The 26,979-nt window shown below is 52.9% G+C and overlaps 2 protein-coding genes across 3 annotated transcripts; both read left to right on the forward strand.

Moving 5' to 3' along the window:
* Positions 1-1,394: 1,394 nt before the first annotated feature.
* On the forward strand, positions 1,395-26,196 carry LOC109691491 (left-right determination factor 2-like). Of its 2 annotated transcripts, none has more exons than XM_074048850.1 (5): positions 1,395-1,475; positions 17,784-23,274; positions 24,004-24,238; positions 24,348-24,590; positions 25,070-26,196. In XM_074048850.1, the coding sequence occupies exons 2-5, from the start codon at positions 23,025-23,027 to the stop codon at positions 25,431-25,433; spliced, it is 1,092 nt and encodes a 363-aa protein (XP_073904951.1). In that variant the 5' UTR covers positions 1,395-1,475; positions 17,784-23,024; the 3' UTR covers positions 25,434-26,196. The 2 variants fall into 2 exon arrangements, with proteins under 2 accessions (XP_073904951.1, XP_020027109.2); XM_020171520.2 differs by lacking the exon at positions 1,395-1,475 and adding an exon at positions 1,482-1,893.
* On the forward strand, positions 6,776-12,959 carry LOC141413998 (uncharacterized). The gene is given in 2 exon segments (XM_074048849.1): positions 6,776-12,108; positions 12,858-12,959. Coding segments are annotated over 2 exon segments (4,434 nt in total). The 5' UTR covers positions 6,776-7,679; the 3' UTR covers positions 12,863-12,959.
* Positions 26,197-26,979: the final 783 nt, after the last annotated feature.

Raw genomic sequence — 26,979 nt, forward strand, 5'->3', positions numbered from 1 at the left:
TGGGTCCCCATTTTCTTATTTTCCAAGTGTTCCTCAGAGAAGCACCATGACTTCTGAGCACACCTTCCCTAGCCCTGCTGTCAAATGCCTTTTAGCATTGTTAGGATTTTGTAAGGCATCCTGGCACAGGGCCTGAAAGCCCCTCACCGCCCAGACCCTCCCCTCTGACCTCCTTTACTCTCTGCTTGCTGAACAAACCAAAGGCCTCCACTACCTCGGCTCAGCCCTGACCAGTCCCTCCATGTTCTCCCAGATGTCCACACCATGACACCTGCCTTAAATGGGCCTATCTGCAGGGGTAAGCTCCACGGGGCAGGGTTCCACCCGTTTTGTTAGTGCTTGGGATATAGAAGGCGCTTCACCAGTACTGAGTGAATGACCGTTGGTAAGACTGTACTACTGTGATGTGTTTTTACAGAGAAAGCCAACTATATTCACCATCCCTCAGGGTCATGCCGCATGTTCTCTGGAATGGATGCGCTCGCTCTGAAACCTGCCTGTAGACATGGGTGCCTTTGCAGGTCTTGGAGGAAAATGACTGGAACTGACTTTTGTACATGCAACCGTGGAGCAAGGACAAGTGAGTGCGTGGCAGTTCTATAGACACGGACTCATGTCACAGATGAGTTGCTCACCACCATCAAGCATGGACACTGTCATAACTGACTGCAATCCCAGGCTGAGGCAGGAGGGTGGAGAGTTCGTGGCCAGCCTGGGCTGCACAGGGACATTCTGACTCAAAAGCAAAGATGGCCTAGCCGTGAAGAAGAAAGACTTCTTGTGCTCCAACGAGTGCAGCGGGCAGGGGGACCCGATCGCGGTGCCCGCAGTATACATGGGGGTCACGGGCCCGATAGGGGGACTGGCAGGGGGCAGGGAGACAGCGCGGGGTGGGAACCCGATCGTGGTGTCCCCAGGATACACGTGCCCGGCAGGGCGCCCTGGCCCCACGCAGTGACTGGGCTGCTTCCTGGGCCCGGGTTCGTGGGTTCCCCGCAGTGTCCGTTATCTGCTAGTCGTGGAAAGGTCACTCACATGCGACCCCCAACCCACAGAGCCTGTCCGGCTCTCGGGACGCTCCCTCCAACCTCGCCGCGTCCCTTCTCCACGGACGGACTCTGTGGCTGCGTGCGTGGTCCCGGCTACGCCCCGCCTTCACCTTCCGGGTGCCCTCCCTCGTCCCCACGTTCTCGACGCCTCCGCGACACCCTCTCCCAGCCCGGCGCCCCATCCTCCCCGCCCCCACGTTCTCCTGGCCATCTTCTCCCCGGGCCCTCTGCCCGGACTACCCCCGCCGTCGCCCCGCCCCCGCCGTCGCCCCGCCCATCCCCGCTCCCCATCCGCCCCGCCCTCTTTCCCCGCCTCCCCCCCGCGTCGCCCCGCCCCCAGGGCCGCTTCGCCCCGCCCTCTGCCGCCTCCAGCTCTCCTCGCCCCGCCGGTCTTGCGTCGCGCTTCGCTTTCCAGTCAAGGCCCGGGTAGGTGGCGCGCAGGACAGAGGGACAGCGCGCAGGCGGGGGCCGGGAGGCGGAGCAAAGTCAGTGGCTTCCTTTTTTAACTTTTTCTGCGTTTACTTACATGTACTTGTTTCGGCCACCCCCCTCCCGCCGTCTCCCCGCCGCGTCAGGGGCTTCTTGTTGGAAGTTCACCCGCCCCGCATCCCAACTGCGTGCGTAGCGACGTGGGGTCCCCAGAGGCAGGTCGCGGACCTCCCGGCCTGGCCAGCGCGGCCTCCTGCTTAGCGCCGCGGCCCCGGCTCCGCAGCGCCCCCTGCCGTCGGCCACGGGGACCCCCATCCCCTGCCTCTCACCGCCTTCTTTGCAGGCCGGGCTGGGGCACCGACCCCAAAAGATCGCCAGTGGCCATGCCCTGTCCTGGACAGCCTTGAGAACGTTAGTGAGTACCCGCTAACAGACGCCCCTTCATTGGGATGCTCAGGATTTTCTTCGTTTCCTTTTCCTTTTCTTAATGTGTGGGTCTCTGAAGACACCGTGCGCAGCCAAGAGGCACTTCCTTCTGGAACTTTGCAAAAGCAAGGTGGTAGGATGTAGCTCAGTGGTAGGGCACTAACCTGGCGTGTGCCAGGCCTTGAATTCTACCCCCAGCACTGCAAATTAGTGGTGGCGGACTTAAACAACCCTCCAGCGTGGGGCATGGTGGCCCACACCTGACATCCCAACTTGAGAGGGCACAGGTAGGAGGATCACCGCCCAAGGCCACCCCAGTGCAAAGCTCCTGACCCTGCCTGAAAAATAACTAGCACAAAAGTGGGCTGGTGGCATGGCTCAAGTGGTAGAGCCCAAGGCCCTGAGTTCAAACTCTACTACTACCAAAAAAGTTTTAAATACAAATTTTTAAAAGCCCTAAACAACCCTATGAAGAAGACTCTAAATCCCCCTCCTCCTCCTCTAGATGAAACAGTAAGGCACCAAAGTGCTCTGACTCATGGGGTGAGTGGACTCCAGCCTGGGCAGTGTGGGAGGGACCCTGTGTGCTTGATGGGCCCTGAGTACCAGGAGCCCAACTGGGGCCTCTCCAAAGCAGGGGCAGTGGAGGCTGGGGACGGCAGTGTCCTCTGCTGTAGGAAGAAGCCAGCCTCCTGTCACGGGCCTCCTGACTCTCCTTCATGCTCTGCCTTACTTCTTTAGTGCCCAAGCCCTGAATCATCCACCCTGCTTCAAAGCCTGTCAGTCACTGGGGCTTGTAGGCGTCTGGCCCACGTCCTGTGGGGTGGCCAGGCCGGCACAGGCTTTACAGGCCAGGGTATAGCACAGCCTTCCAGCCAGGATGCCAGAGGACAGCCAAGTCTGAAGGTCTCATCCCTGTGAGCCACTGTGCAGAGCATTCTCCAAACCACAAAGGCAGGGCTGTGCTTATCCAGCCAACAGGGCCCCGACCCAATGGAAGGCAAGGCTGCAATCTGCTCCCTGGGAGCCACACTTACCACCCATGTTCTGTTTACTAAGCACTGACTGCTAAACTCTAGGCCCTTCAGGTTGGGGCCCAGTCCTTCTTTCCTCAGCTCTGAGACACCTGATGATGGGGTCTCCTTGTTGCCAAAACTCTGAGGTGTCTAGTGACAGACAGGTGCTGGCAAACGTAGATTGAATGAATGAACCGTGGGTATGATTAACAGGCCCAGAAGTAGCCCATCTCCTGGGTCTGGGAGATTGTTGACCTGTGAGATAAGGAAGCCCCTCAAATCCAGTGGGGCAGACAGACTTTCAGGCCGTGTGACCCTGGACAAGATGAGCTTGTGTCCAGCTCATCTTGGTTTCTGAAAGGCCACTGCTGTGGATAGGAATGGAATGGATATGGTGGCCAGGAGTCTGGATGGCTGCCAGCCATAGTCATGGGGCTTTTGGACTGAATTCGGGGACCACAGGATTCCTCACCCACTCCCAGATTGATCCTTTTGAGAAGAGGTGACACCATTTGGGGCCACCCTCCTTGAAAGCACTTTGCTTTCAGGGGCCTCTTCTCCTGGAGGCAGGAAGCTGAGGAGCAAAGGCCATTGGGGATCTCCCTGGGGTGTCACACGGGGCTCCAGGTGATGGGGCAGAGTTGGAGGACAGGAGCGAGCACATCTCCAGACTGTCCCCATCCCCACTGCCTCCTTCCTCAAGCCTTTCCTCTCTCACCTTCTTCTGCTTTCCTGGCATCCTGGCAGGCCCATCTGGGACCCTGTGCTGTCCCTAGGGCTGGACCAGGCTGGGGCAGTGAGGTACTCACCTCAGATGGAGGTTTTTGCAGGTTTCACTGAAGGCTGCCTGTGGGACTCAAGATCCTCCTGTCTCAGCCTCCACAGTGCTGTGATTACAGGTGTATACCATGCCTGGCTATTGGATGCAAAATTTAGACAGACACCCAAAACCTCAAAGACCTCAATAATCAAGATACTTTAATTCTCTCTCTTTTTTTTTATTTGGAAGTACTGGGGTTTGAACTCAGGGTCTCACGCTTGCTAGGTCGGCACTCTACCACTTGAGCCCCTCTGCCAACCCTAAGTACTTTAATATTTTAGAAAGCCAAAATGAATGCCAAAATGTCTACGATAAGCAAAATATCTATATTTTTAGCCTGACATGGTGGCATACACATTTACTCTCATCTATTGGGAGGGTAAGGCAGGAGGATGACTTCAGTTCAGAAGTCCTCGTGTTCAAAAAAATAACAAGGACTGGCAGAGTGGCTTAAGCAGTAGAGTAGCAGAGCGCCTGCCTAGCAAGCGTGAGGCCCTTTAAATAAAGTCAGTGTCACTCTCTCCCAGACACTTGCTTTGTACCATGGTGTTATTTCTATTCAGATTTCTAATCCTGACCTCCTCACTTGAACAGAAGTAGCAGGTACCTGTTTGTCCTTTGTTTTGTTTTGAGACAGTGTGTCACTGTGTATCCCTGGCCGGCCTTGAACTCCTGCTTCTGCCTCCCAGTGCTGGGATTGCAGGCTGTTGTCCCTTGCCTGGCTTGCAGTTGCCTTCTGAAAGCCTGTAGAGGGCTGTACCTAGTGAGGGTCCGAGGCCTCCACCAACAGCCACGGGACAGAACTGTGGACATGCATCCAGCCCCGGTGAAGATGTTCACAGACAGCTGCCCTGACCAGCCCCTTGACTGCTCCCACCCGTCCTTTCTCCTCTCAGGTTCCCGTGGGCTCCTCATGCCTTACACGAATCCCTATGTTCTTCCCCCTTGACACCTGGACCCCCAACTTAGGACCTCAGGAGCCACCTCCCTGACCTCTACCATGTCCACTCAGTCCCAATCACGTAGCCCTAACTAACCCGATTTGCTGCTGCCACTTTGAGGTGCTGTTACTTTTCCTCCATTTCTTCTGGGGCCACTGCGTGAGCTTCTGAAACCCTGGCTAACCTGGACATCCTGCTGCCGTCAGAACAAGGTGGAAGCTGCCCATCAGGTCACCGCACCCTCTGTACTGCTAATGACAGAGGTTCAGCCTCAACCTCCTGACACCTTGTGTGCACGCTTGTAACCAAGCCACCAGGGGTCGGAGCTCACCACCAGTGCCCTTCATTCTGGGACAACTCAAACAAGCCAGAATCCTGCTGTCCTCCTCACGAGAGTGAGATGGGTCTTGGGCATGGCTGCATAGTCCTCACTAGGACAGGACACGAGACACCTGCTTGCTTAAGATGTCGTGTGTGTTAAGGAGTGACTTGCCCTTGGGAGAGCCACCCTCTGTGTAACCCCGGAAGGAAGGGGCCTGCCTTCTCCAAGGACTCTACTGGCCCCAGCCCTAGTGTGCAAACCTTAGAGGCATCCCAGGCTCTGGGACCTCCTCTGCCCAGGGCATCTTTCTCAGGAAAGAGTGAAAGGGCCACATGGCCTGTGCCCCCTGTCCCAGGGAGGCCAGAGGCTGCCCATGGAGTAGGGACCAGGTGGAGCCCAGGGCTGCTGCTGTGCACAGAAAGAGGCTAAGGTGCACATGGCCCTGCTCCTGTCAGTCAGCGTGACTGGGCTCAGGTCAAGGACCAGGTACTGTGTGTGTGCTGGGGCTTGTAACCCGGGGCTCTGCACATGGGCTGTACCACTGAGCTGTACTCCAGCCCCACACCTGACTCCTCACCGCTTTGTTTTCACTATGGTGTCCACCTCTCTACTGAGTCTTAATGCAGGCACTACTGCCCGGAACTCCTTAGGCAATCCTCCTGCCTCATGGGATTAGAGGTGTACACCACCATGTCTGGCTGAGAAGGCAGTTGTAAATAAGATTCGAAAAGCATCTTGATTAACAAAATTGACTTTGATAATGTATAAAACACTATAAACTTGAAAAGAAATCATAAAAAAGGAAACATTGCTGCCATGATATAGTAGAATATATTCGTGCCTATAGTCAAGAAAGGATTTTTATCCAGAATATGTTATTCAATAAGGAAAAGACATAGTGTGCAGTAGAAAACCAGGCCGAGAAAATCTAAATATTCCGCAAACACTGGGAAAGCTGTCCAGTCTCACAGTAACTCTGGGAGTGCAAAAACAGAGGCAATGTCAAGGCTTCTTTCCAGCCCACCCACATTAGGCTGCTGTAAACGTAGGAGTTTAATGGAGGAGGAAGGGATGTTAGAAACATGCTCCCTCACAGACTTGAGTTGACTGTAAGTTGCTAGGGGCTTCTGGGAGCACACTCTGCTAGAATCTGCTAAACCTGTAACGTATGCACGTCCCTCTGCCCATTCTCCTCTCTAGCTAAGGGGATGCCTGTCACAGGTGCTCACAGGGGACATCAGTGGTTCGTTACCTTGGAAGAATTTGCAGAGTGGCAGGGAAGATGAAGGGTATTAGAACAGAGAAGTCTAGGTGTTTCCTAAATCAGTATTATTGGGCTAAAAGTGTGGATCAACGTAGAGCATTTACCCAGGATGCACAAGGTTCCTGGCTTAGATCCCCAGCACCACAGAAAAATAAAGTAAAAAGATAAAAATTTGGGAGAAGGATGAAATGCAGACTGAGAAGTAAGTATTTCATTCTTGGTTTTCCTATCAGGAAGCAGCTGGCTATTCTGGTAAAAGCCTAACTATGGTTTGTAGATAAACCATCAGAGGTGTCCTTTGAGGAGTGGTGGAGTGGAGACCATTGCCTTTCACTGTAAACCCTCTGTGCTGCTGGATTTTGTGCACATCCCCAAAGGAAAGGTGTCAGGTCCCAGAGCTCCAGACCAAGAGGCAGCCAAATGCTTCAAGGTGGCTCAGAGTGGCCCCGCAGAGGAAGCAAAGTGTGTAGGAGGTGTGGGTTGTAGTGGTGGGTGTCACCTTTGAAAGGAATATGAGGTCTCAGCGGGCCCCAACCCCCTTGTTGGAGAAACCAGTACCAAACATCCCATGTAGATAAGATAAGCAATGAGGCAGGGCTCAGTTAGGGCATATAGAATGTGAGGAATGCAAGATGTGAGATACGAGCAAGATGTGAGATACGAGCAAGATGTGAGGTACGAGCAAGATGTGAAGTACGTGCAGGATGTGCTCTGCCTGCTTGTCTAATGTTGATAACAAAAATATGCACGCCACTGCAGTCTATATAAGATTTCCCCCTAAGAGGCTCAGGGTCTTGCTTTCCTAACCGGTCCTGCGTGTCCGTGTGGGAGCTCGACCCTGGCTAGCCAGTCCAATAAACTCTGCTTTGTTGATTGCATTCACGCCTGGCTCTCTGTCTCTCGGGGGAATAGGATTCCGGGTCCTAACATTTGGAGGTTCCACCGAGATTTCATTTTCTCGAGAGACAGAACCTGCCTGCGAGAAAGCAGGGGCGATCCCAAGTCCTAGGCGTTGGGAGGGGATCCCAGACCCTCATTTGGAGGAACTTGAGTGTTCCATTTGGGCCGCGGCGGGGATTCGGCCAATCCCCAGGGAGATTCATTCTGGGAATCTCGCAAGGAGGACCACAGGGTCCTATTGGGAGAGGCTTTCCTCTCATTTGGGCTCGAGCATTTTAGGAACCCTGGCGCCAGGTGAAGAACTAATTGAGCTAGTCGACCGACCACCCGTCAAGTGGACGCCTTTCGGCCTGATATCCCAGTTGGACGGTGAGGAGGTTGAATGGGGTGCGCACCAGTGTGAGAGAAGGACCGGTCCGAGCGAGTGCTGGAGAGTGTTGTGTGTGTGTGGAATTATTGTTGCCTTTACCCTTTTTGTTCTATCTCTCTTGGTGTTTGAGTCTCCTTCCACAATGGGACAGGGACAAACAACCCCAAAGTCTCTGATCCTTTCTCACTTTCCAGAAGTTAAAGAAAGGGCCTTAAATGCGGGTCTGGTCATCAAGAAAGGTAAGTTCGACACCTTTTGTTCTGCAGAGTGGCCCACCTTTGGAGTCGGGTGGCCCATTCAAGGTTCCCTCTCCCTAGACCTGATCACTAAGGTTAAAGCAGTCATTTTTCAGCCAGACAATCGAGGCCATCCAGACCAAGTTTCTTACATTTTGGTTTGGGAGGATCTGGTGAGGAACCCTCCCCCTTGGTTAACAGTTTTTCTGACCCACCCCTCCAGTTCGGCCCCCGGGGCTAAAACCCCAGTCACGCCCGCCTTGGTCATAAAGGAGGAGGAAAAACTTCCTCTTCCCACCTTGACCGGTCCTCAAATTAGGGCATCTCCTTCACCATCTCCGGTCTTACCAGAGAGTTCCCCCCTTTACCCATCCCTCGCAGGGGCAGAGGAAGATCGGCCGCCTCCATACGTGACTCCCCCTGGCCAAGCCAGTGCCCCGGAGGAGGAAATTTCCTCATCCTCCTCAACAGGACTGGCAGCAAGAGGAGGAATGGGTCGAAGACTTCGCCCCCGAGGGATCCGGGAAAGGGAGGGGGAAGACGGGCCCCCCTCATCAACACAGGGGGAGGAAACTGTCCCTACACTTCCAGTCCGGATGGTGGGCCAAGGGGGACCGGGAGGAGGGCAACAGTTTCAGTACTGGCCCTTCTCCTCCAGTGATCTATATAACTGGAGGACACAGAACCCGCCCTTTTCTGAAGACCCCAAGTGTCTCATAGATCTCCTGGAGTCCATCATGCATACACACCGCCCCACTTGGGATGACTGTCATCAGCTGCTCAATACTCTTTTTACGACGGAGGAACGAGAGCGCATCCTCAACGAAGCGAGGAAGAATGTCTTGGGGGATAATGGGAGACCCACAACTCTCCAACCGGCCATAGACGAGGCTTTTCCCCTACGCCGGCCTGATTGGGATTTCGGGACCGCAGAAGGTAGGGAGCGTCTTCGGATCTACCGCCAGACTCTGATGGCCGGTCTCCGAGCGGCCGCTAGAAGGCCCACCAATTTTGCAAAAGTAAAAGCAGTCATTCAAGGGGAAAACGAAAGCCCAGCCGGTTTCTTAGAGCGCCTCTATGAGGCATACCGTCAGTACACCCCGATTGACCCTGAGGCGGACCTCCACCGGTCTGCTGTGGTACTCTCATTCATTAATCAGGCAGCCCCAGACATTAGGAGAAAACTCAATAAACAGGAAAACTTAGGGGAGATGACTATAAGGGAAATGCTACAGGTAGCAGAAAAGGTCTTTACCGCTAGGGAAACTCCAGAAGAAAGGGAGGAAAGACAGAGAAAGGAAGACAGGGAAGCCCAGGAGAAATTGAGAAAGGAGGACCGGGAGTTCCAGGCTAAGGAAAACCGAAAGCAACAGAGAGAAATGGCTCGTATTTTCCTAGCGGGTGTCCGGGACCAACCCAGAGGAGGGGGCCACGCCAGGACCCCGGATAAGGAACACTGTTTTTACTGTAAGGAAACGGGGCATTGGAAGAGAGAATGTCCTAAGTTAAAGGGAAGAAGAGGGTTTGGAAGGAGACCGGGGGAAAACAGGGAAAGGGAACGAGCAGTAGAGCAGGCCAGAGTCCTACTAGCCGGAGAAGAGGACTGAAGGAGACGGGGCTCAGACCCCCTCCCCGAGTCCTGGGTAACAATGCATGTGGAGGGGAAGCCGATGGGGTTCATGGTGGATACCGGCGCCCAATATTCGGTTTTAAACAAGGCACATGGACCTTTGAACAAGGCACGAACAAGTGTTGTTCAGGGGGCCACCGGTACGCAGTTATGTACATGGACTACCAAAAGAAAGGTGAACTTAGGAAAACACCAGGTCACACACTCCTTCTTGGTCGTCCCTGAGAGCCCCGCTCCCCTGCTCGGACGGGACCTACTCACCAAAATAGGGGCCCATATCCATTTTGAACCAGATGGAATAATTGTGACTGATCGAGAAGGGAGCCCGATTCATGTCTTGTCCCTATCATTGGCTGACGAGCATCGTCTGTTTGAGAGTCAACAGGAACCAGGAGGGGACATGACTCATTGGGTAAAAAGATTTCCCACGGCCTGGGCGGAGACTGCGGGAACCGGCCTCGCCAAACACCTCCCGCCCGTAGTTATACAATTGAAGGCTTCTGCTCTCCCCATTCGGGTGAAACAGTATCCTATGCCTGAGGAGGCCCGAAGAGGCATAGCCCCTCATATCCACAGGCTAATAAAGGAAGGAGTACTGCGACCTTGTCAGTCTGCCTGGAATACTCCTCTGCTCCCCGTCCGAAAGCCGGGAAGCGGGGACTATAGGCCTGTGCAAGACCTACGAAAGGTAAACGAGCGGACGGAGGACATTCATCCCACCGTTCCAAATCCCTATACCTTGCTCAGCCACCTACCCCCCTCGCAAGTATGGTATACAACCCTTGATTTGAAAGATGCTTTCTTCAGCATTCCATTGTCAGAAATTAGTCAGCCGCTATTTGCTTTCGAATGGCAAGAAGATGGGGGCCAATCCGGACAGCTCACTTGGACCAGACTGCCGCAAGGATTTAAAAACTCTCCCACCCTGTTTAATGAGGCCCTGAGCCAGGACCTGGAACCTTTTCGTCGGAGCCACCCACGAGTCACTCTATTACAGTATGTTGATGACTTACTGTTAGCGGCAGAAACCCGAGAGGAGTGCATCAAGGCTACTGAACACCTGCTAACGGAATTAGGTGAGCTGGGGTATCGGGCAAGTGCCAAGAAAACTCACATCTGTAAAAGGTCAGTGACGTATTTGGGTTATCGGATTGCAGATGGGGCAAGGTGGCTGACTGATGCCATGAAACAGACTATTCTGGCTATCCCATCCCCGACATCCACTAGGGGGGTGAGAGAATTCCTGGGCTCCGCGGGGTTCTGTAGACTCTGGATTCCAGGATTTGCGGAAATAGCCAGACCCCTATATGAGGCCACCAAAGAAGCTCCAGATTGGAGTTGGGGAGAGAGAGAACAACAGGCCTTTGATCAGCTAAAAGACGCTCTTTTGCAGGCCCCTGCCTTAGCCTTGCCAGATCCTACAAGACCATTCACTCTGTTTGTAGATGAGAAAAAGGGGGTAGCCAAAGGAGTCTTGACCCAACAGCTAGGTCCCTGGAAGAGACCAGTGGCATACTTTTCCAAGAAATTAGACGCAGTAGCGGCAGGATGGCCCCCCTGCCTCCGCATCATAGCGGCCATTGCCGTGCTGGTGAGAGAAGCCGATAAACTAACCTTTGGACAGGCCCTCTGGGTAACGGCCCCTCACCCGGTGGAGGGAATCCTTAAACAACCCCCTGGGAAATGGATGACGAATGCCAGGCTCACCCACTACCAGGGGCTCTTGTTGGATTCCCCTCGGATCACATTCACAGATCCCGTAATCCTGAACCCTGCCACCTTGTTGCCTAACCCGGAACTGCAGACACCTGTCCATAACTGCAAAGAATTCCTCTCCGAAGTTACACAGGTACGGGCTGACCTAAAGGATACCCCCCTGTCCGGCTGCAAATTAAACTGGTACACGGATGGAAGCAGTTTTTTCCAAGATGGAGCCCGAAGGGCAGGGGCAGCTGTAGTCGACCAAGAAGGAAATACGGTATGGAGCAGCGCCCTCCCACCCGGAACATCAGCCCAAAAAGCGGAATTAATTGCCTTGGCAGAGGCCCTGGAGAGGGCAAAAGGAAAGCGAGTCAATATCTACACCGATAGCCGCTATGCTTTCGGTACCATCCATGTCCACGGGGCCATCTATCGCGAAAGAGGATTCCGCACAGCAGAAGGAAAACATCTAAAGAACCTAGCCGAAGTCCAGCGTCTATTAATGGCAGTGGAAAAACCGAAGGCAGTGGCAGTGATGTATGTCCCAGGCCACCAGTCTGCCAAGACGCCGGAAGCTGTCGGTAACAACAGAGCAGATCAAGAAGCAAAGAGAGTAGCAATGGTGAGTCCTCCCATGGAGACAGGGCAACCTTCCACGGTTGCGGCGATAGACGTGCCGGTCCCAGAGCTCCCTCCGCTACCCCCCCGACCAGAATACTCCACAGAGGATTTCACTTGGATGAGAGCCCACTCCCCCTTTAGAGAAGGGGAAGACGGATGGAAAAGCGACTTGGAAGGCAAGTTAATTCTGCCTGAAAAACTCGGACGATTCCTGTTGGCTAACTTACATAAGTCCACCCATTTGGGGCGGAGAAAATTACTAGACTTGTTGACATCTGCGCAGCTCCGATTTCCGAACCAGACCATAGCAGTCCGCCAAATTGTGGAAGATTGTGCCAGCTGCACAATCATGAAACCAGGACGAAGGGAGGGGCACCATACAGGTACTCGGGAACGGGGGAGGGCTCCGGGAAGAAGTTGGGAAGTGGATTTTACTGAGGTAAAACCGGGAAAGTTTGGGTACAAATATTTGCTGGTATTCATAGATACCTTTTCAGGCTGGGTGGAGGCTTTTCCTACAAAGAAGGAGACGAGTCAGGTAGTGGCAAAGGCTTTGCTAGAGGAAATCATACCCAGATATGGGGTGCCCGAGGCAATTGGGTCAGATAACGGTCCGGCTTTTGTTAGTAAGGTCCTGCAGGGACTAGCCCAGACTATGGGGGCCAATTGGAAGCTACATTGTGAATATAACCCCCAGAGCTCAGGGCAAGTAGAAAGGATGAATAGGACACTAAAGGAGACTTTAGCCAAATTGGCCCTGGAGACTGGCGGTGATTGGGTGACGCTCCTTCCCTTGGCCATCTTCCGAGTCCGGAACTCCCCCTATGTCCATGGGCTAACTCCCTTTGAGATCCTGTATGGGGCTCCACCCCCCATCATTCAGAGGACCTTAAGCCCAGAACTAGGTGATCTGGCCCCAAATTACCTGACCATGTTGCAGGCTTTAGCTAAAGTGCAACAACGGATTTGGCCCTTAATTCAAGCATACCACGCTGTTAAGAGGGACCCGGCTCCGGAACATGGCATAGTCCCGGGTGACATGGTATGGGTTAAAAGGCATCAGTCCAAAACCCTAGAGCCTAGATGGAAAGGACCTTATGTTGTACTGTTTACTACCCCTACCGCCCTCAAGGTTGATGGCATCGGACCTTGGATCCACCACTCCCACGTGCGTCGAGCCAATCATCAAAAACAAGAAGGGGTCAAGGAGTGGACTGTACGGCGGCACCCAGACAACCCATTAAAGCTAAAGCTTTTGTGGCCCCGGGAACATGCAGAGCCTTCAGGAGCAGCCACGGATGGGGTGGCTGATCGCTCTGATCTTGCTCAATGCCCAGAGCGGGAGCCTCGCAGAAACCAACCCTCACCAGCCCTATAAGCAAACCTGGATACTCACCGATGGGGAGACTCATACCACCCTCAACGAGACTACTCGCACTGCCCCCATAGGAACTTGGTGGCCGGAGCTTCAGTTCTGCTTCAGAGACATCAATCCTGCCTACAAGTCTACTGCCCCGGAGTCAGCCCGACGTTATGGGTTTTATGCCTGCCCCGGCCACAAAAAGAACCAGGAATGTGGGGGGATACAATACTCCTTCTGTAGGTCATGGGCATGTGTCACATCCAATGATAGTGAATGGAAATGGGGGATATCAAAATCAGACCTAGTCAAATTTGCCTTTGTAAATGGGATATTAAGGGGGCACAGAATTCCAATACCCACCCATAAATGCCAGCCCACGGATCTAGATAGAATCAAGGTCACTTTCACTGAAACTGGCAAGAAGGACACCCCTGGGTGGATACAAGGTAAGGTATGGGGACTTGTATTTTATAAATATGGTGGACATGCTGGCTCGACCATAGTGGTCAGATTAAAAATTGAGCCCATAGGGCCACCGTCCACAGCAGTAGGCCCCAATAAGGTACTTAGGCCGCCCAATGTAAAGCCATCTCCCCAACCTTCCACAACTCACCACCTTCCCTCTACCATAGCTTGGGCTAATGTTACAACTCCAAGACCATCAGAAACCAGCCCTCCCCTGGTGAGGCCCAGTCTCATGACCGCATCTAAAGACCCCCTCTGGGAGCTAGTGGGTGCTGCCTTCCTGACGTTAAACCACACCAACCCTAACATGACTAACTCCTGTTGGTTATGTTATGATGTGAGGCCCCCATTCTATGAGGCAATAGGGCTAAACACCACTCACGATACCTCATCTGAGGAAAACCCTAGTCAATGTTCCTGGGGAGACCGTAAGAGAGGTCTGACCATACAGCAGGTAAACGGCCAAGGAACCTGCTTAGGAAAAGTGCCAAAGAACAGACGGGACTTATGTACTGTTATTAACGCCAGTTCTACCTGGGGAAATGCTATTAAATGGGTAATTCCAAAGGACAATGGGTGGTGGCTATGCTCGCGGTCCGGACTCACCCCATGCCTATCAACTAAGGTGTTTAACAGCTCTAAAGAATTCTGTGTTATAGTGGTTGTGCTGCCCCGCATCCTCTATCATTCGGAGGAAAGTCTATATTCATACTGGAATATAGGAACAGGTGAGAGAAAGAAGAGAGAGCCTATTTCTACACTAACCATTGCTACCCTACTTAGCCTAGGGGTGGCTGGGGCAGGGACCGGCATAGCCTCCCTGGCTACTCAACATAAAGGGATGTCTTTGCTGCGCGCAGCCATAGATGAAGATATAGAGAGAATAGAAACCTCCATTAGCCACCTAGAAAAATCCCTCACTTCCCTGTCTGAGGTAGTACTTCAAAACCGACGAGGTCTGGACTTGTTGTTCCTCCAAAAAGGGGGACTATGCGTTGCTCTAGGGGAAGAATGTTGTTTTTACGCTGACCATACCGGAGTTGTTCGTGACTCCATGTCTAAACTCCGAAAGAGCCTGGAACAAAGAAAACGAGAAAAAGAGGCAGGGGAAAGCTGGTTCGAGTCTTGGTTTAACCAGTCCCCATGGTTGGCTACCCTTTTATCTGCACTGGCAGGGCCAATAATAATCATCCTATTACTTGTTACCATAGGACCCTGGATTCTAAACCGACTTATGACTTTTGTCAAAAGTCGAATTAATACTATCCAACTTCTGGTCCTCCGCCAACAATATCAGGCTCTTCATCCTCTCGAGGATGATTCCTCAATTTAGGCCATAAGAAAGGGGGGAATGAAAGGAATATGAGGTCTCAGCGGGCCCCAACCCCCTTGTTGGAGAAACCAGTACCAAACATCCCATGTAGATAAGATAAGCAATGAGGCAGGGCTCAGTTAGGGCATATAGAATGTGAGGAATGCAAGATGTGAGATACGAGCAAGATGTGAGATACGAGCAAGATGTGAGGTACGAGCAAGATGTGAAGTACGTGCAGGATGTGCTCTGCCTGCTTGTCTAATGTTGATAACAAAAATATGCACGCCACTGCAGTCTATATAAGATTTCCCCCTAAGAGGCTCAGGGTCTTGCTTTCCTAACCGGTCCTGCGTGTCCGTGTGGGAGCTCGACCCTGGCTAGCCAGTCCAATAAACTCTGCTTTGTTGATTGCATTCACGCCTGGCTCTCTGTCTCTCGGGGGAATAGGATTCCGGGTCCTAACAACCTTCACTAGTGAGCTCACAGGAAGGGGGGCGGGCGCACGCCAGGGACGCCCAGCAACTCCATATTCATTACTACCTATCTGTTTGCTTAGCCCACCTTCCCATTACCCATCAGGAGGTGCAAATCCTCCTAGCCTGTTATCAGTCACCCTCTGTTGATTAGGGAATACAGTGATGACCCTTATTGATGCCACCAACCTCCACTGCCTCCCCCCAATCCAGCTCTCCCCTCCTCACTGATCAACTTGGAATCCATAGCCTGTAAAATACAGCCCCATCCAGGCACTGAAGAATTTTCCATCTCTGTGCAGGGCATGGAGGCTGTGAGCCTAGAGGCCCAGTTACCCAGGACACTGAGGCAGGAGGATTGCTTGAGTCCAGGAGTTGAGGGCCAGGCTGGGCAACATAGTGAGATCCTATCTGGAAAGAGAGGAAGAAAGGGGGAAGGAGGAACAGAGGGAGGAAGGGAGGACGGGAGGTTAGAAAGGGGAGGGAGGAAAGAAGAAAGAGGGAGGAAGGGAAGGAATATACAGAAAGGAAGGAAGGATGGAACAAAAGAAGAAAGGGAGGTAAGGAACAAAAATGCAAGGAAGGAAGGAAGAAGGAAAAAGAATGATTTCTTCATATATGGGATCTAAGGAAGGTGGTCTCATAGAAGCAGACAGAATCAGACACTGGGGAGGATGGAGAGGGAGTGGCAATGGGAGAGGTTGGTTAAGGGTACAAAGTGACAGGCAGATGAGAGGAGTGAGTTCTGGTGTAGCAGTACACAGAAGGGTGGATATGGTTAACCTTATCATTTTTGGAGGTGCTAGAGGGCATGCTTAGCACCCAGGGGGCTCTGAATTCAATCCCCTGCACGCGTGTGCACACTCATAGACACACACATGTATGCATGTACATTTCAAAATAGCTGGAAGAGAGCGTTTTGAATGCTCTCAGCACAGAGAAGTGATGTTTGAGAAGTGATGATTGATCACCTTAAATTCCTGACTTCATCCTACACAAAGTCAGTGTCAAAACATCACACTGAACTCCATAGATTTGTATGATTAGCTTTTTTAATTTAAAAAGAATTTTCAGGCTGGAGGCATGGTTCAAATGTGGAGTGCCACCTAGAAAGTGCAAGACCCTGAGTCCAAAACTCCAGTAACGCACAAAAAGAATTTCTAGAACAGGGTGACCCCAAAGAAAGGCCAAGGGCCTTGTGTGAAGTCCGGACAACGGGGTCTTATAGAGAAGGGAGGTGACAACAGAGCAGGAATTGATGTTACCAAACACACAATGTTATCACACACCTGGCCTTGCAGTCAGACTGTCTGGACTTAGGTGTCTGTAGGGGGGGCACTTCTGTCTGTCTCTGCGCCTAAGTGTACCTGACTTTTCAGCTTTAAAATTGCGTGTGTTGAGCCTAGGATAGTTCAGTGGTAGAGGGCATGCTTCAACATCTGTATAGCTCACAGATGTTTGCCCACTGCAAAAATAAATAAACAAATAAAAAGCATGTGTTGGTTACTAGTTACTGATGAATACTGACCTTCATTTGGACTGAGAGCTCATGCTCAGGGGCAGGGGATGTGGCTCAAGAGGTTGAGCACTTGCCTGGCATACATGAGGCCCAGGGTTCAAACCCCAGTACCACAAAAAAGAATGCATGTCTCTAATTATGAAGTTATTTAACTTTCATATTTAAGTTTTAGCAAGGATTTATTTTAGTGTAACAGGATAAATAAAGTATAGACGGGGGTGGGGGTGGGGGGGTGCGGAGATGGAGCAAAAGAGAGAGAAACATTTCCTGCCTTTGTGTAGGAAATAGGAGCAAAGACTCCCATATTTCTTTTCTTCTTTCTTTTTTTTTTTTTTTTTAAGGACAGGGAAAGGAGATGTACTTCACAGCTTGGGACATGCCATAGGAAGAGGCAGAGTAAGCACCTAGCCCATCTTCAGCCATCTTCTCCATTTCATATTTCTTAGCAAAAAAAAAAAAAAGGCCTATTTTATCTACTCTCTCCTCCCCCTTTTCCTCTTTCTCCATCTCCCTCTCTTTCCTCTTTTCTTCCTGTCCCTCTCCCTTATACCTCAGCTAAGGCTGTCTGAGACTATTTGCCAAGCAGTGAGGTCAGCAGGTCTGCAAGATCACACAAGAATGGATGCCCCTCCCTCCACTGGGAGACTGGCACATCTCTGATGCCAGGAGAGAATGAGCGCTGTCCACCTGTTGTGGGGACAGATGGTGCCGTGAGAACATTAGGGTTAGGGAAGGATTTTCATGAAGGAAGTCCTTCATGATTTATGTTGGGGCTGAGGGTATAGCTCAGAGGCAGAGGATGTGCACAAGGCCCTGGGTTCCATCTCCACTGCAGAAGAACAAACAAAATGTCAGGAGAAAGCCCAGAAAAGATTTCAGGAAAAAGGGTTTTTTTCTGATTATGTTCTTTCTTCTCATTACAGGCAATCAAGACACTGAGGAATGATCTGGAAGGCCTGAGTTTTGTATGAGTAATGTGAATGATATGAATTCAGAATTCACCTGAATTCTCCAGCCTCCTCGGCCTGCTGGGGACACCCACCCTAACCACCCCCCCTTACCTGCCTTGCAGAACCTACATCCTTCTGATTCCTGGACACTGCCCTAGAGAAGCCCAGTCAGGAAGCCTGTGCTGGGGTCTAGGAATCGTAAGGTGCCCCAGGTGACTCCAAGCTGTAGCTCCTCCATGGGGTGGGAGGTACCACAGTGGATAGTGGGAAGTTATTGGGGCCTGAGCAGAGGGAGGAATGGGGCTGTCTGGAGCCCAGGATCCATGGCTCTGTGATGCCTACACCAGAGTAGGGAGGGCTGCTGCCCACATCATGGCCTGTGGGCCAGAGGACAAGTGAGGTAAGAACGTGGAGCTAACCAAAGGCCAGCTGGGTTGGGGGACTTTGGTCCGGTGTCTCGGTCCTAAGGATGCATAGATGGCAGGGCAAAGCATTTGCATCTCTGTGCAGCACTCCTGAAATGAGAACACCCACAATGTCATATCTGTGAAGAAAAAGATGTCACAAAAACTTAAACCTCTGGCCAGCTCAGGCTCACAAGCAATCTGGACCACTTCCACCCAAGGGCTCTTTGTGAGAGCGAGCCGACTTCGGCAGCTTTGTAGGTATTCAAACATCTTCCTGCCCGCCAGCACAGGGGATGATTTTTTCTGCTTCTCTGTCTTGACCTGACCCCAAGCCAGACACTCCAGATCCACAGTCTGGGGACCTGGCCCTTCCTATGCATGACAAAAGTGGCTGCCCTCTCCTGGCGACTTATCTGTTCATTGTAAAAGTCACCCAATCCACATCCCATCCTTCTTTGGCTGGTAGCTAATTGCCCAATTAATTACCTGATTTTCCCAGCAGAACTCTTGGGCTGCTGGGAATCCACATTTGTGAACCCGGCCTGTGTCTTGGGGAAGTCAAAGGAATCTGGAGGACTTACCCTCTGTCTGTCTGTCTGGTCTCACGCCACCCTGCCCCCACCCAACCCGACCCCGAGCCCCAATGTGCCTGGGGCTGATGGATGAGCCTGACAACCACCTGCTTCAGGGAGCCAGGCAGCATGGCACAGGAAGTAGCTTGAGGGCCTGGGAGCTGAAAGGCCTGAGTCTGCGGTGAAGACGATTCACTGTGTGAGCTTTGGGAGTCAGTGCCTCTCTGAGCCTGTCTCCTCAGAGCTACCTCTTAAAACCCCAGCAGGACGATGGCCTGCATAGTCAGTTTCTGAAAACTGGCAGGGGAAGAGGGACCCTGCTTGACTGGACAAGCCATCCTCTTGGTGCTAACGTGCCCAGGTCCCTCACTTCCACTTAAGGGAGCCCCCCCCCCCCCCGCCCAAATTAGGAAGGGATTTCACTTTCACTATGAGACCAACTGTGCAGGTTCCCAGACACCTATGCCAGGTCCTCAGGCTGAATACTGACAATTCTAGACGTGGCTGTGTCACAATTCAGAAGCACCAGCAGGACGTTTGGGGAGACAGGGAACAGGGCAGGAAGGGTTCCTCCACCTTTTCTGTCCTCTTCTGGGCAGCTAGGTTTCCACCTGACTGGTCAGTTACACCAGGTATGACAGGTCCTGGGCCCCTGAGCATCGGCTGAGCATCTGCAACTCAGGGAGGCAGCAACAGGGACCTTGCCTCCTCCCGCACTGGGACAGCAAGTCCCTGCTGATCACATCAGCACCTTGGGTGTTAGGTCCTTGGCACCATGCTGCCATGATAAGCCACAGGACTTCCTCTCGCCCAGCGGTAAGGATGGTAGGGTATTGCATATTTATGGAACACCAGCCCAGAAGAGCTTCCCGGGCCGTAGGCTACACATAGGTCCTGGGTTGCTGGTTAATGTGACACTTCTGTGCCTTTTGGTCTGACAAGGCCCAAATGTTTGCATCATGTGAGTCCTTTCCCTGCTAATCACTTGCAAAGAAAGGCAGCAACCTTTCTTTTGAAGAAGGCCATGTTTGTCAGGGAGGAGAAGGCAGGAGGGCCTGTTTGGGCCGGATGCAGGGCGGGGGTCTGTGTGTTTCTCAGGGGATCTTCAATCTATGGGATGTGAGTGCCAGGATGGGGTTTGTTTTTGTTTTCTTGTTTTGCAGTGCTAGCGATGGAACCTGGGGCCTCGCACATGCTAGTCAGGCACTCACCACTAAATTGCACCCCAGCCCCCCCTCCCCCAGATGGGATTGAATGCTCCTTGTGGATTATGGTTTCCTTGGAAACAGAGGTGGGAGGGAAAAGGAAAGGCAGAAAAGCAGCTGGTCATGATTCTGTGACTCCTGAGATTCCCCACCCTGGCTCTGCTGTCAGGATTTCTGCAGTTTCTCTTATCTCAGCCGGTGCACACATGGTGACTTAGTCCTCTGTGCTTTCCTTTAAACAACCTTAAGCTCTGGCACTTACTAGCTGTGCGATCTTAACAAGTCACATAACAGGATGAGGAAACAGTTTCTTCACCTATAAGATGGAAATAGTGACAACCTCTGCCGGGCACCATTGGCTCACACCTGCAATCCTAGCCACTCAGGAGGCAGAGATCAGGAAGGTTGATCGAGATTCGAAGCCAGCCCAGGCAAACAGTTCTGAAGACCCTATCTCGAAAATAGCCAGCACAGAAAAGGGCTGGTGCAGTGGCTCAAGTGATAGAGTGCCTGCCTAGCAAGAATGAGGCCCTGAGTTCAAATCCCAGTACAGCCAAAAAAAAATAAAAATAATGACAACCTCCTCCCCGTGTCCTGTTGAGGAAGATAAGTTAACAGTGCTGCGCATGGTGGTCTACACCAGCGATCCCAGCTACTCCAAAGCACAGGAGAAGTGATGTCCAAGGCCACCACAGGTCAAAATTTGAGATGCTGAAAAATTGCTAAGTGAAAAAGGGTTGGGGGATGGCTCAAGTGGCAGAGCACCTGCCTAGCACCTTCCCAGCTTGAGGCTCTGAGCTCAAACCCAAGACCTGCAAAACAAAGGCAAAAAGAAAAAATCCACCAAGAGTTACTAGTGCATATATACATTCTGTGTGCACATGTGAATCTATGAGCACACACACAGATATGCAAAGCACTTATAACAGTGATGGCCTACAAACACTGTTAGGCATTAGCTATTATTATCGGGGTTTTATTTATTTTTGCAGTGCTGGGGATCAAAGCCAGGGCCTTGTGAACCATAGGCAAGTGCTCTACCATTGACCATGAACCTACACACCTGGTCCTAACAGGGATATTCTTATTCCTCCTCTTCTTCTAATTCTAAACCTACCCCCACTTACTGCCAAAACCTGTTTCTGTATGTGTATGCAAATATATGTGTGTATATGTAAATGCATATGGTGGTAGTTTGACCTCATCCAGGGGACATTCCCTTGAGCACCAGAAGGTTCTCTCTTCTGTCTGGGATGCAAGAGGAAGACAAGCCAGGATAACTGGGAAGACCTGTTGGTGACGGGTTATCCCCATGAGTCCAGAGGGCCCCCCCTCCCACAGGCAAGGCAGAGGGCTGAGCCCTGCCCACTGGGCCCCTTAGCTCACAGAACACTCTCCTTGTCCCCCTCCACCACGCTTGCTATTCTCCATGTGACAACATGGGAATGGAGGCTGTCAGGCGGGGCTTTCTCCTGAACACCTCAGACCCCTGAGCGGGGAGGGGCCTCTGGAGACAGATGGCTGCACCTGTGTCATGAACTCATTAACCGTTCACTGTGGCAGATGACTGGTCTGCAGTGCTCTGATTTTTTTTTTTGGGCGGGGGCGGTTTCTGGGGTTTGAACTTAGGGCCTATACCTTGAGCCATTCCACCAGCCCCTTTTTGTGAAGGGTTTTTTTGAGATAGGGTCTCGTGAACTGTTTGCCCAGGCCGGCTTTGAACCTTGATCCTCCTGATCTTTGCCTCCTGTGTAGCTAGGATTACAGGTATGAGCCACCAGCACCCATCCAGTGCTCTGATTTTGCATCTGGAAGGTGCCCCCCAAAAGTTGATGACTATTTCCTAAGGGCTAACTCCCTTGGAACAGAACTAGCACATGGTGAGCATTTAAAAAAAAAAAAAAACCGCTTGCTATTCTTGTTACTGATGTTTTCAGAAAAGCCACAGCCCAAGAGTGCAGATTTTAGACAGATGATAATGTCGTCAGCAAACCCTTCTACAGTGTTTACAAGGCTCAGGCACTGGGCTACAGGCCTTAAATGTACCCATTCATTTAATTTTACGTCAACCCGATGAAGTAAACCCTGCCTTCGTCACTCCTCCTTCAAACGAGAAAAACCGGGCTCAGGGAAGCTAAGTCATGGGCAGATCCAGCACTACCAAACGGCAGGTCCCATATTTGAACCTAGTCAATGTAAAATGTGTGCTGGAGCACACACTGGGGGCCCCCACCTCAATCTGTCCCAGTACCTGTGGCTTTGGACTGGACATGCCCCCTGGGAGCTCTGGCCTCTGCTTTCTACACCCCTGCCCCTCATTCTGTGCCTGGCAGTGTGAGCCAGCTCAGTGGATAGGCCCTTCCCAGGAAGAATTGGCCATATGAAGACTGTCCTCACTCCGTGGTTACCTGAATGCAAAGACAGCTTTCTCCTGGGAATGGACTGCCAGTTTCTGGCCTGGCAACATCTAGCTTTCTGTCATGGGGAAGGCAAGCACTTTCAGACCCTGAGGTACCTGAGGGGGAGATGGGAAGGAGCTGCCTCCCCTGTGAGGGCGTCTGTGACAGTGGGCAGAGCAGCAGGAATGCAGAACACTTTCTCTCCTCCTCCATGAACAAATCTACACCCTGTCTGGCCTCTGGGAAGAGACTTAAAGAGTTCAAACAGCTGAAGGGGGCTCTTTTTCACAGAATACCTCTCTTTTTCATAGAACAGGACTGGGATGGGGCCAGGAAGTTCAACAGGCATTGAAAGCTCTGTCGAGCTGTGGAGGCAGCACAGCCCCAGGCCTGTGTAGAAAGCAGACAGCCCTTTGTGCCCTCTCTAGACAGCCCCCTCCTCACAGCTCAGGGGACTGTCTGGCTGCTGCGCTCCCAGGAGGTCTGAGGGTGTGACCTGCTTCCCTCCCCCCACCCAGGGCCCGCTATAAAGCTGGCCGGTCCCAGCTCTCAGCAGCCAGGCCCTAGACCCTCGAAGAGTCTCCTTGGGGGGGGGGAACCCACAAGCCCCTTAATCCTCCTGAGCAGTGCCATGCGGCCCCTGTGGCTGTGTTGGGCACTCTGGGTGCTGCCCCTGGCCTGCCCTGGAGTGGCCCTGACCGAAGAGCGGGTCTTGGGCAGCCTGCTGCAACAGCTGCATCTCAGGCAAGCGCCTGTCCTGGACAGGACTGACGTGGAGGGGCTGACCATCCCTGCCCACTTGAGGGCCCGGTACGTGGCCCTGCTGCAGCGCAGCCATGGGGACCGTCCCCGTGGAAAGAGGTTCAGCCAGAACTTCCGAGGTGAGCCTTCCTCTGTGCGCCTGGTCTCTGGGAAGGGCACATGGCCATGTCCCCTTTAGCTGGGGAGGCTCAGAGGGGAGACGTGGGAGCCTCAGTCCAAGCAGCTCAGAAGAGGCACCGTGACCTGCGAGGGTGGCTCGGCCTGGAGCCCTGGATTCTGGAGTAAACCGAGGGACCCGTTCTCAGGGACCCTCATGGCCAGGAGGACGTACACCAGGTTGGATCAGCTGGCAAAGCCTAGGCCCAGAGAACTAGGGTAGCAGAGGACAGCAGAGATGTCTGGCTGGGATGGGCATGGCAAGGACCCGGCTCCCCATAGAGAGGTGGGGTGCAGGCTGGAAAACCTGGGGTATCACCTGGAACAGTGGATGCACTACAGCGAGGAAGTGTGGGAAAGGCATCCTTGGGTGACTGAAAATGGGGAAGTATGACAGTGAGGACTCCAGCTGTCAGGATATAGCCTGCCTGGATCCTAGACAGCCTCTCACCTGGGGGCTGGGGTCATCTGTCAGGTGCAGAGCCTGACCCAGGCCAGGCAGCTCCCCATAGCTGTGGGACCCACAGCTGCCTTCCTGCTGGTGGAGAGTTACTGAACAAGACCCAGAACCACCTGTGTTCGCCCCAGAGGCACACACAGAACAGGGGCTGCTTCCTCCTGACCTGGCCACCTGCTCAGTGGCAGAGCCACTCAGTCCCTGAGAGGCCCAGCTGACCCTGCTTTGTCCCCAGAGGTGGCGGGCAGGTTCCTGGTGTCCGAGGTGTCCACACACCTGCTGGTGTTCGGCATGGAGCAGCGGCTGCCACCCAACAGCGAGCTGGTGCAGGCGGTGCTGCGGCTCTTCCAGCAGCCGCTTCCCAGGGCCGCGCTCCGCAGGCTGGAGCGCAGCGCCCGGGCGCAGGTCACCATCGAGTGGCTGCGCGTCCGCGACGACGGCTCCAACCGCACGTCCCTCATCGACTCCAGGTGGGGGTCGCGGCGGGGCGTGGGGGGCGGGGGCGGGGCGCACGGGCTCCCCGGGGCCCCCGCAGCCCCGCCAGCCCCCAGCCCTCACTCCCGATGGGCTGTGTCCCAGGCTGGTGTCGGTGCACGAGAGCGGCTGGAAGGCGTTCGACGTGACCGAGGCCGTGAACTTCTGGCAGCAGCTGAGCCGGCCCCGGCAGCCGCTGCTGCTGCAGGTGTCGGTGCAGAGCGAGCACCTGGGCCCCGGGGCCTCGGGCGCGCACAGGCTGGTGCGCTTCGCCGCGCAGGGGACGGCGGGCGCCGCGCGGGGCGAGCCGCAGCTGGAGCTGCACACGCTGGACCTCAAGGACTACGGGTAGGCGCCGGGGGTCAAACCGATGGGCCCCAACAGAGGGGCGCATAGGGAATTCCACTTATTTTAGAATGACGACTTCTTTTAGAGCGGGTCGGAACGAATGAGAACATTTTTAAAGCTTTTCCTGACTCATAGAAGGTCCTCAGTAAATACCAGTTATTTAGCTTTTAGGTATGTTTAGCTACCCATCCTCTAACACAAAAATCCAGCTTTTCTTTCTTTTCTTCCTTCCTCTCCCCCTCTCTCTCTCTCTCTCTGCTTTCTTCTCCTCTCCTTCTCTCTTTCTCTCCTGCCGTGCTGGCCATTGAACCCAGGATACCTGGGGCTTCAAGCATGCCAGGCAAGCTCAAACCTCCCCCCACCAGCCCCACATCCAGCTTTGAACACACTGAGAAGGGGGCTCTTAAGTCTCCCTCCCAGATGCTCCTGACCTCTGCCTTCTAGTTGACCTCTGACCTGTCTCTCCTTGCCCCCAACAGAGCTCAAGGCAATTGTGACCCTGAGGCACCAGTGACTAAGGACACCCGCTGCTGCCGCCAGGAGATGTACCTGGACCTGCAGGGGGTGAAGTGGGCGGAGAACTGGGTCCTGGAGCCCCCAGGCTTCCTGGCCTATGAGTGTGTGGGCAGCTGCCTGCAGCCCCCAAAGCCCCTGACCTTCCAGTGGACGTTCCTGGGGCCTCGGCAGTGCATCGCCTCAGAGACTGCCTCACTGCCCATGATCGTCACTATCAAGGAGGGAGGCAGGACCAGGCCCCAGGTGGTCAGCCTGCCCAACATGAGGGTGCAGAAGTGCAGCTGTGCCTCGGACGGGGCACCTGTGCCCAGGGGCCTGGAGCCCTAGGCCCTGTGTGGCCACTGAGGCTTCACGTAGAAGCAGGCAGTACATAGAAGCAGTTCTCAATTTTACACTTAGCAAGTGTCCCTTGTGCCAGTTTAGTGCCCACAGATGACCTTGGCCTGGCACTCTTCCATTTCCTGTGCTCCCTACCACCCATCCTAAGCACTTAGGGAAGTGAACAATGCAGCTCCTGTAGGCAATCCCAGCCAACTCACATGACACGCTGAGCAATGTCACATTATCAGTTGAGGCTGTTCCTTGGTGAATTCTCAGCTAAGCATGGAACAAAACCCTGTGATGAGAGCGGAAATACAACTGACTTACACTATTACATGATGAATTAAAACAAAACAAAACAAATCCCTGTTTGCACTAGGCAGGGAGATCTGCAAATCCAAAATGCCAACCCATTCCAGACTTAAAAACACACCTAGGTCCCTGTTTCCCACAGAGGCAGCAGGGAGGGAGGATGAGCGGCTTCAGCCTGGGGCAGTTGACAAGAGAATCAGGACACCTGGCTTCTGGCTGGACTTTAGGCAAATGCAGGAGCGCTTGTTACTGTGTCCCCTTAAGAAGGAGCAGTGGACTTCAGTTCTCAGGTGCCCAGTCCGCAGCATCACACAGCATTGCCTGGGCCCTTCCTAGGTTGTCCCCACTGTCTTAGAGAACGTACTTACCCTGTATTTACATGTTGCTGGTTTTTATGTTTAGCAAAACCAATTGAATGTAGATGATCTGAAGAAACAAAATAAAAGTGACGTTTTCACTGGGTCTGCTACTAATTTCTAGAGCTCTTTACACAGGAGAGAGGGGCAACTGAGTAGCTTGACAATGGGAAGAAACTTCTAGAGGCACTGGAGACTGTAATGGCTAAGTTTGTATTTTTCAAGTAACTCGTTCCAAAAATAGTATTGTCAACCATCACTCACATAAGCCTCCCCTTTAGAAAGCACTTGAACCCTTGCAGTGGTGGTTATGGGGCCAGGGATGGCAGGGCTGTGGTCAACGAGCATCTGTTGGGTGTCCACCAGGAAGCAGGGAGCCGAGCTGGACAATGTATTATGTCACTTAATTCCGGAAACTATTCCTCAAAGTACAGAAACAAATTCAGCACTAAGCTAAATCCCATTAGAAGTGGGACTTCTTATTTTGTTTCAGTAGTGCTGGGGATTGAGCTCAGGGTCTCACACAAGGGCTCTTCCACTCGCCCCCCACCCGCCCCGCTTCCTTCTTTAGTTTGTCTTTCAGATAGGGTCTTACACTTTTGCCTTGGATTGTGATCCTCCTACTTCCCCTCCTGAGTAGCTGGGACTACAGACGTGTACCACCATGCCAGAGTTTTTTGTTTTTTCTGCTTGTTTGTATGTTTTTTTTTGAGGCAGGGTCCTACTACATAGCTGAGGCTGCCCTTGAACTTGAAATCCGCCTGAGTACTGGGATTACAGGTGTGCATCACCATACCTGGCTAGAAGTAGGATGTAATTATGATTTTTTTCACTTACAAGATGAAATAACAGCCAGGCATGTTGGTGAAAAAGGCAAGGCAAGC

The sequence above is a fragment of the Castor canadensis genome, chromosome 11 (assembly GCF_047511655.1).
Source record: "Castor canadensis chromosome 11, mCasCan1.hap1v2, whole genome shotgun sequence".
NCBI classification, from domain to species: Eukaryota; Metazoa; Chordata; class Mammalia; order Rodentia; family Castoridae; genus Castor; species Castor canadensis.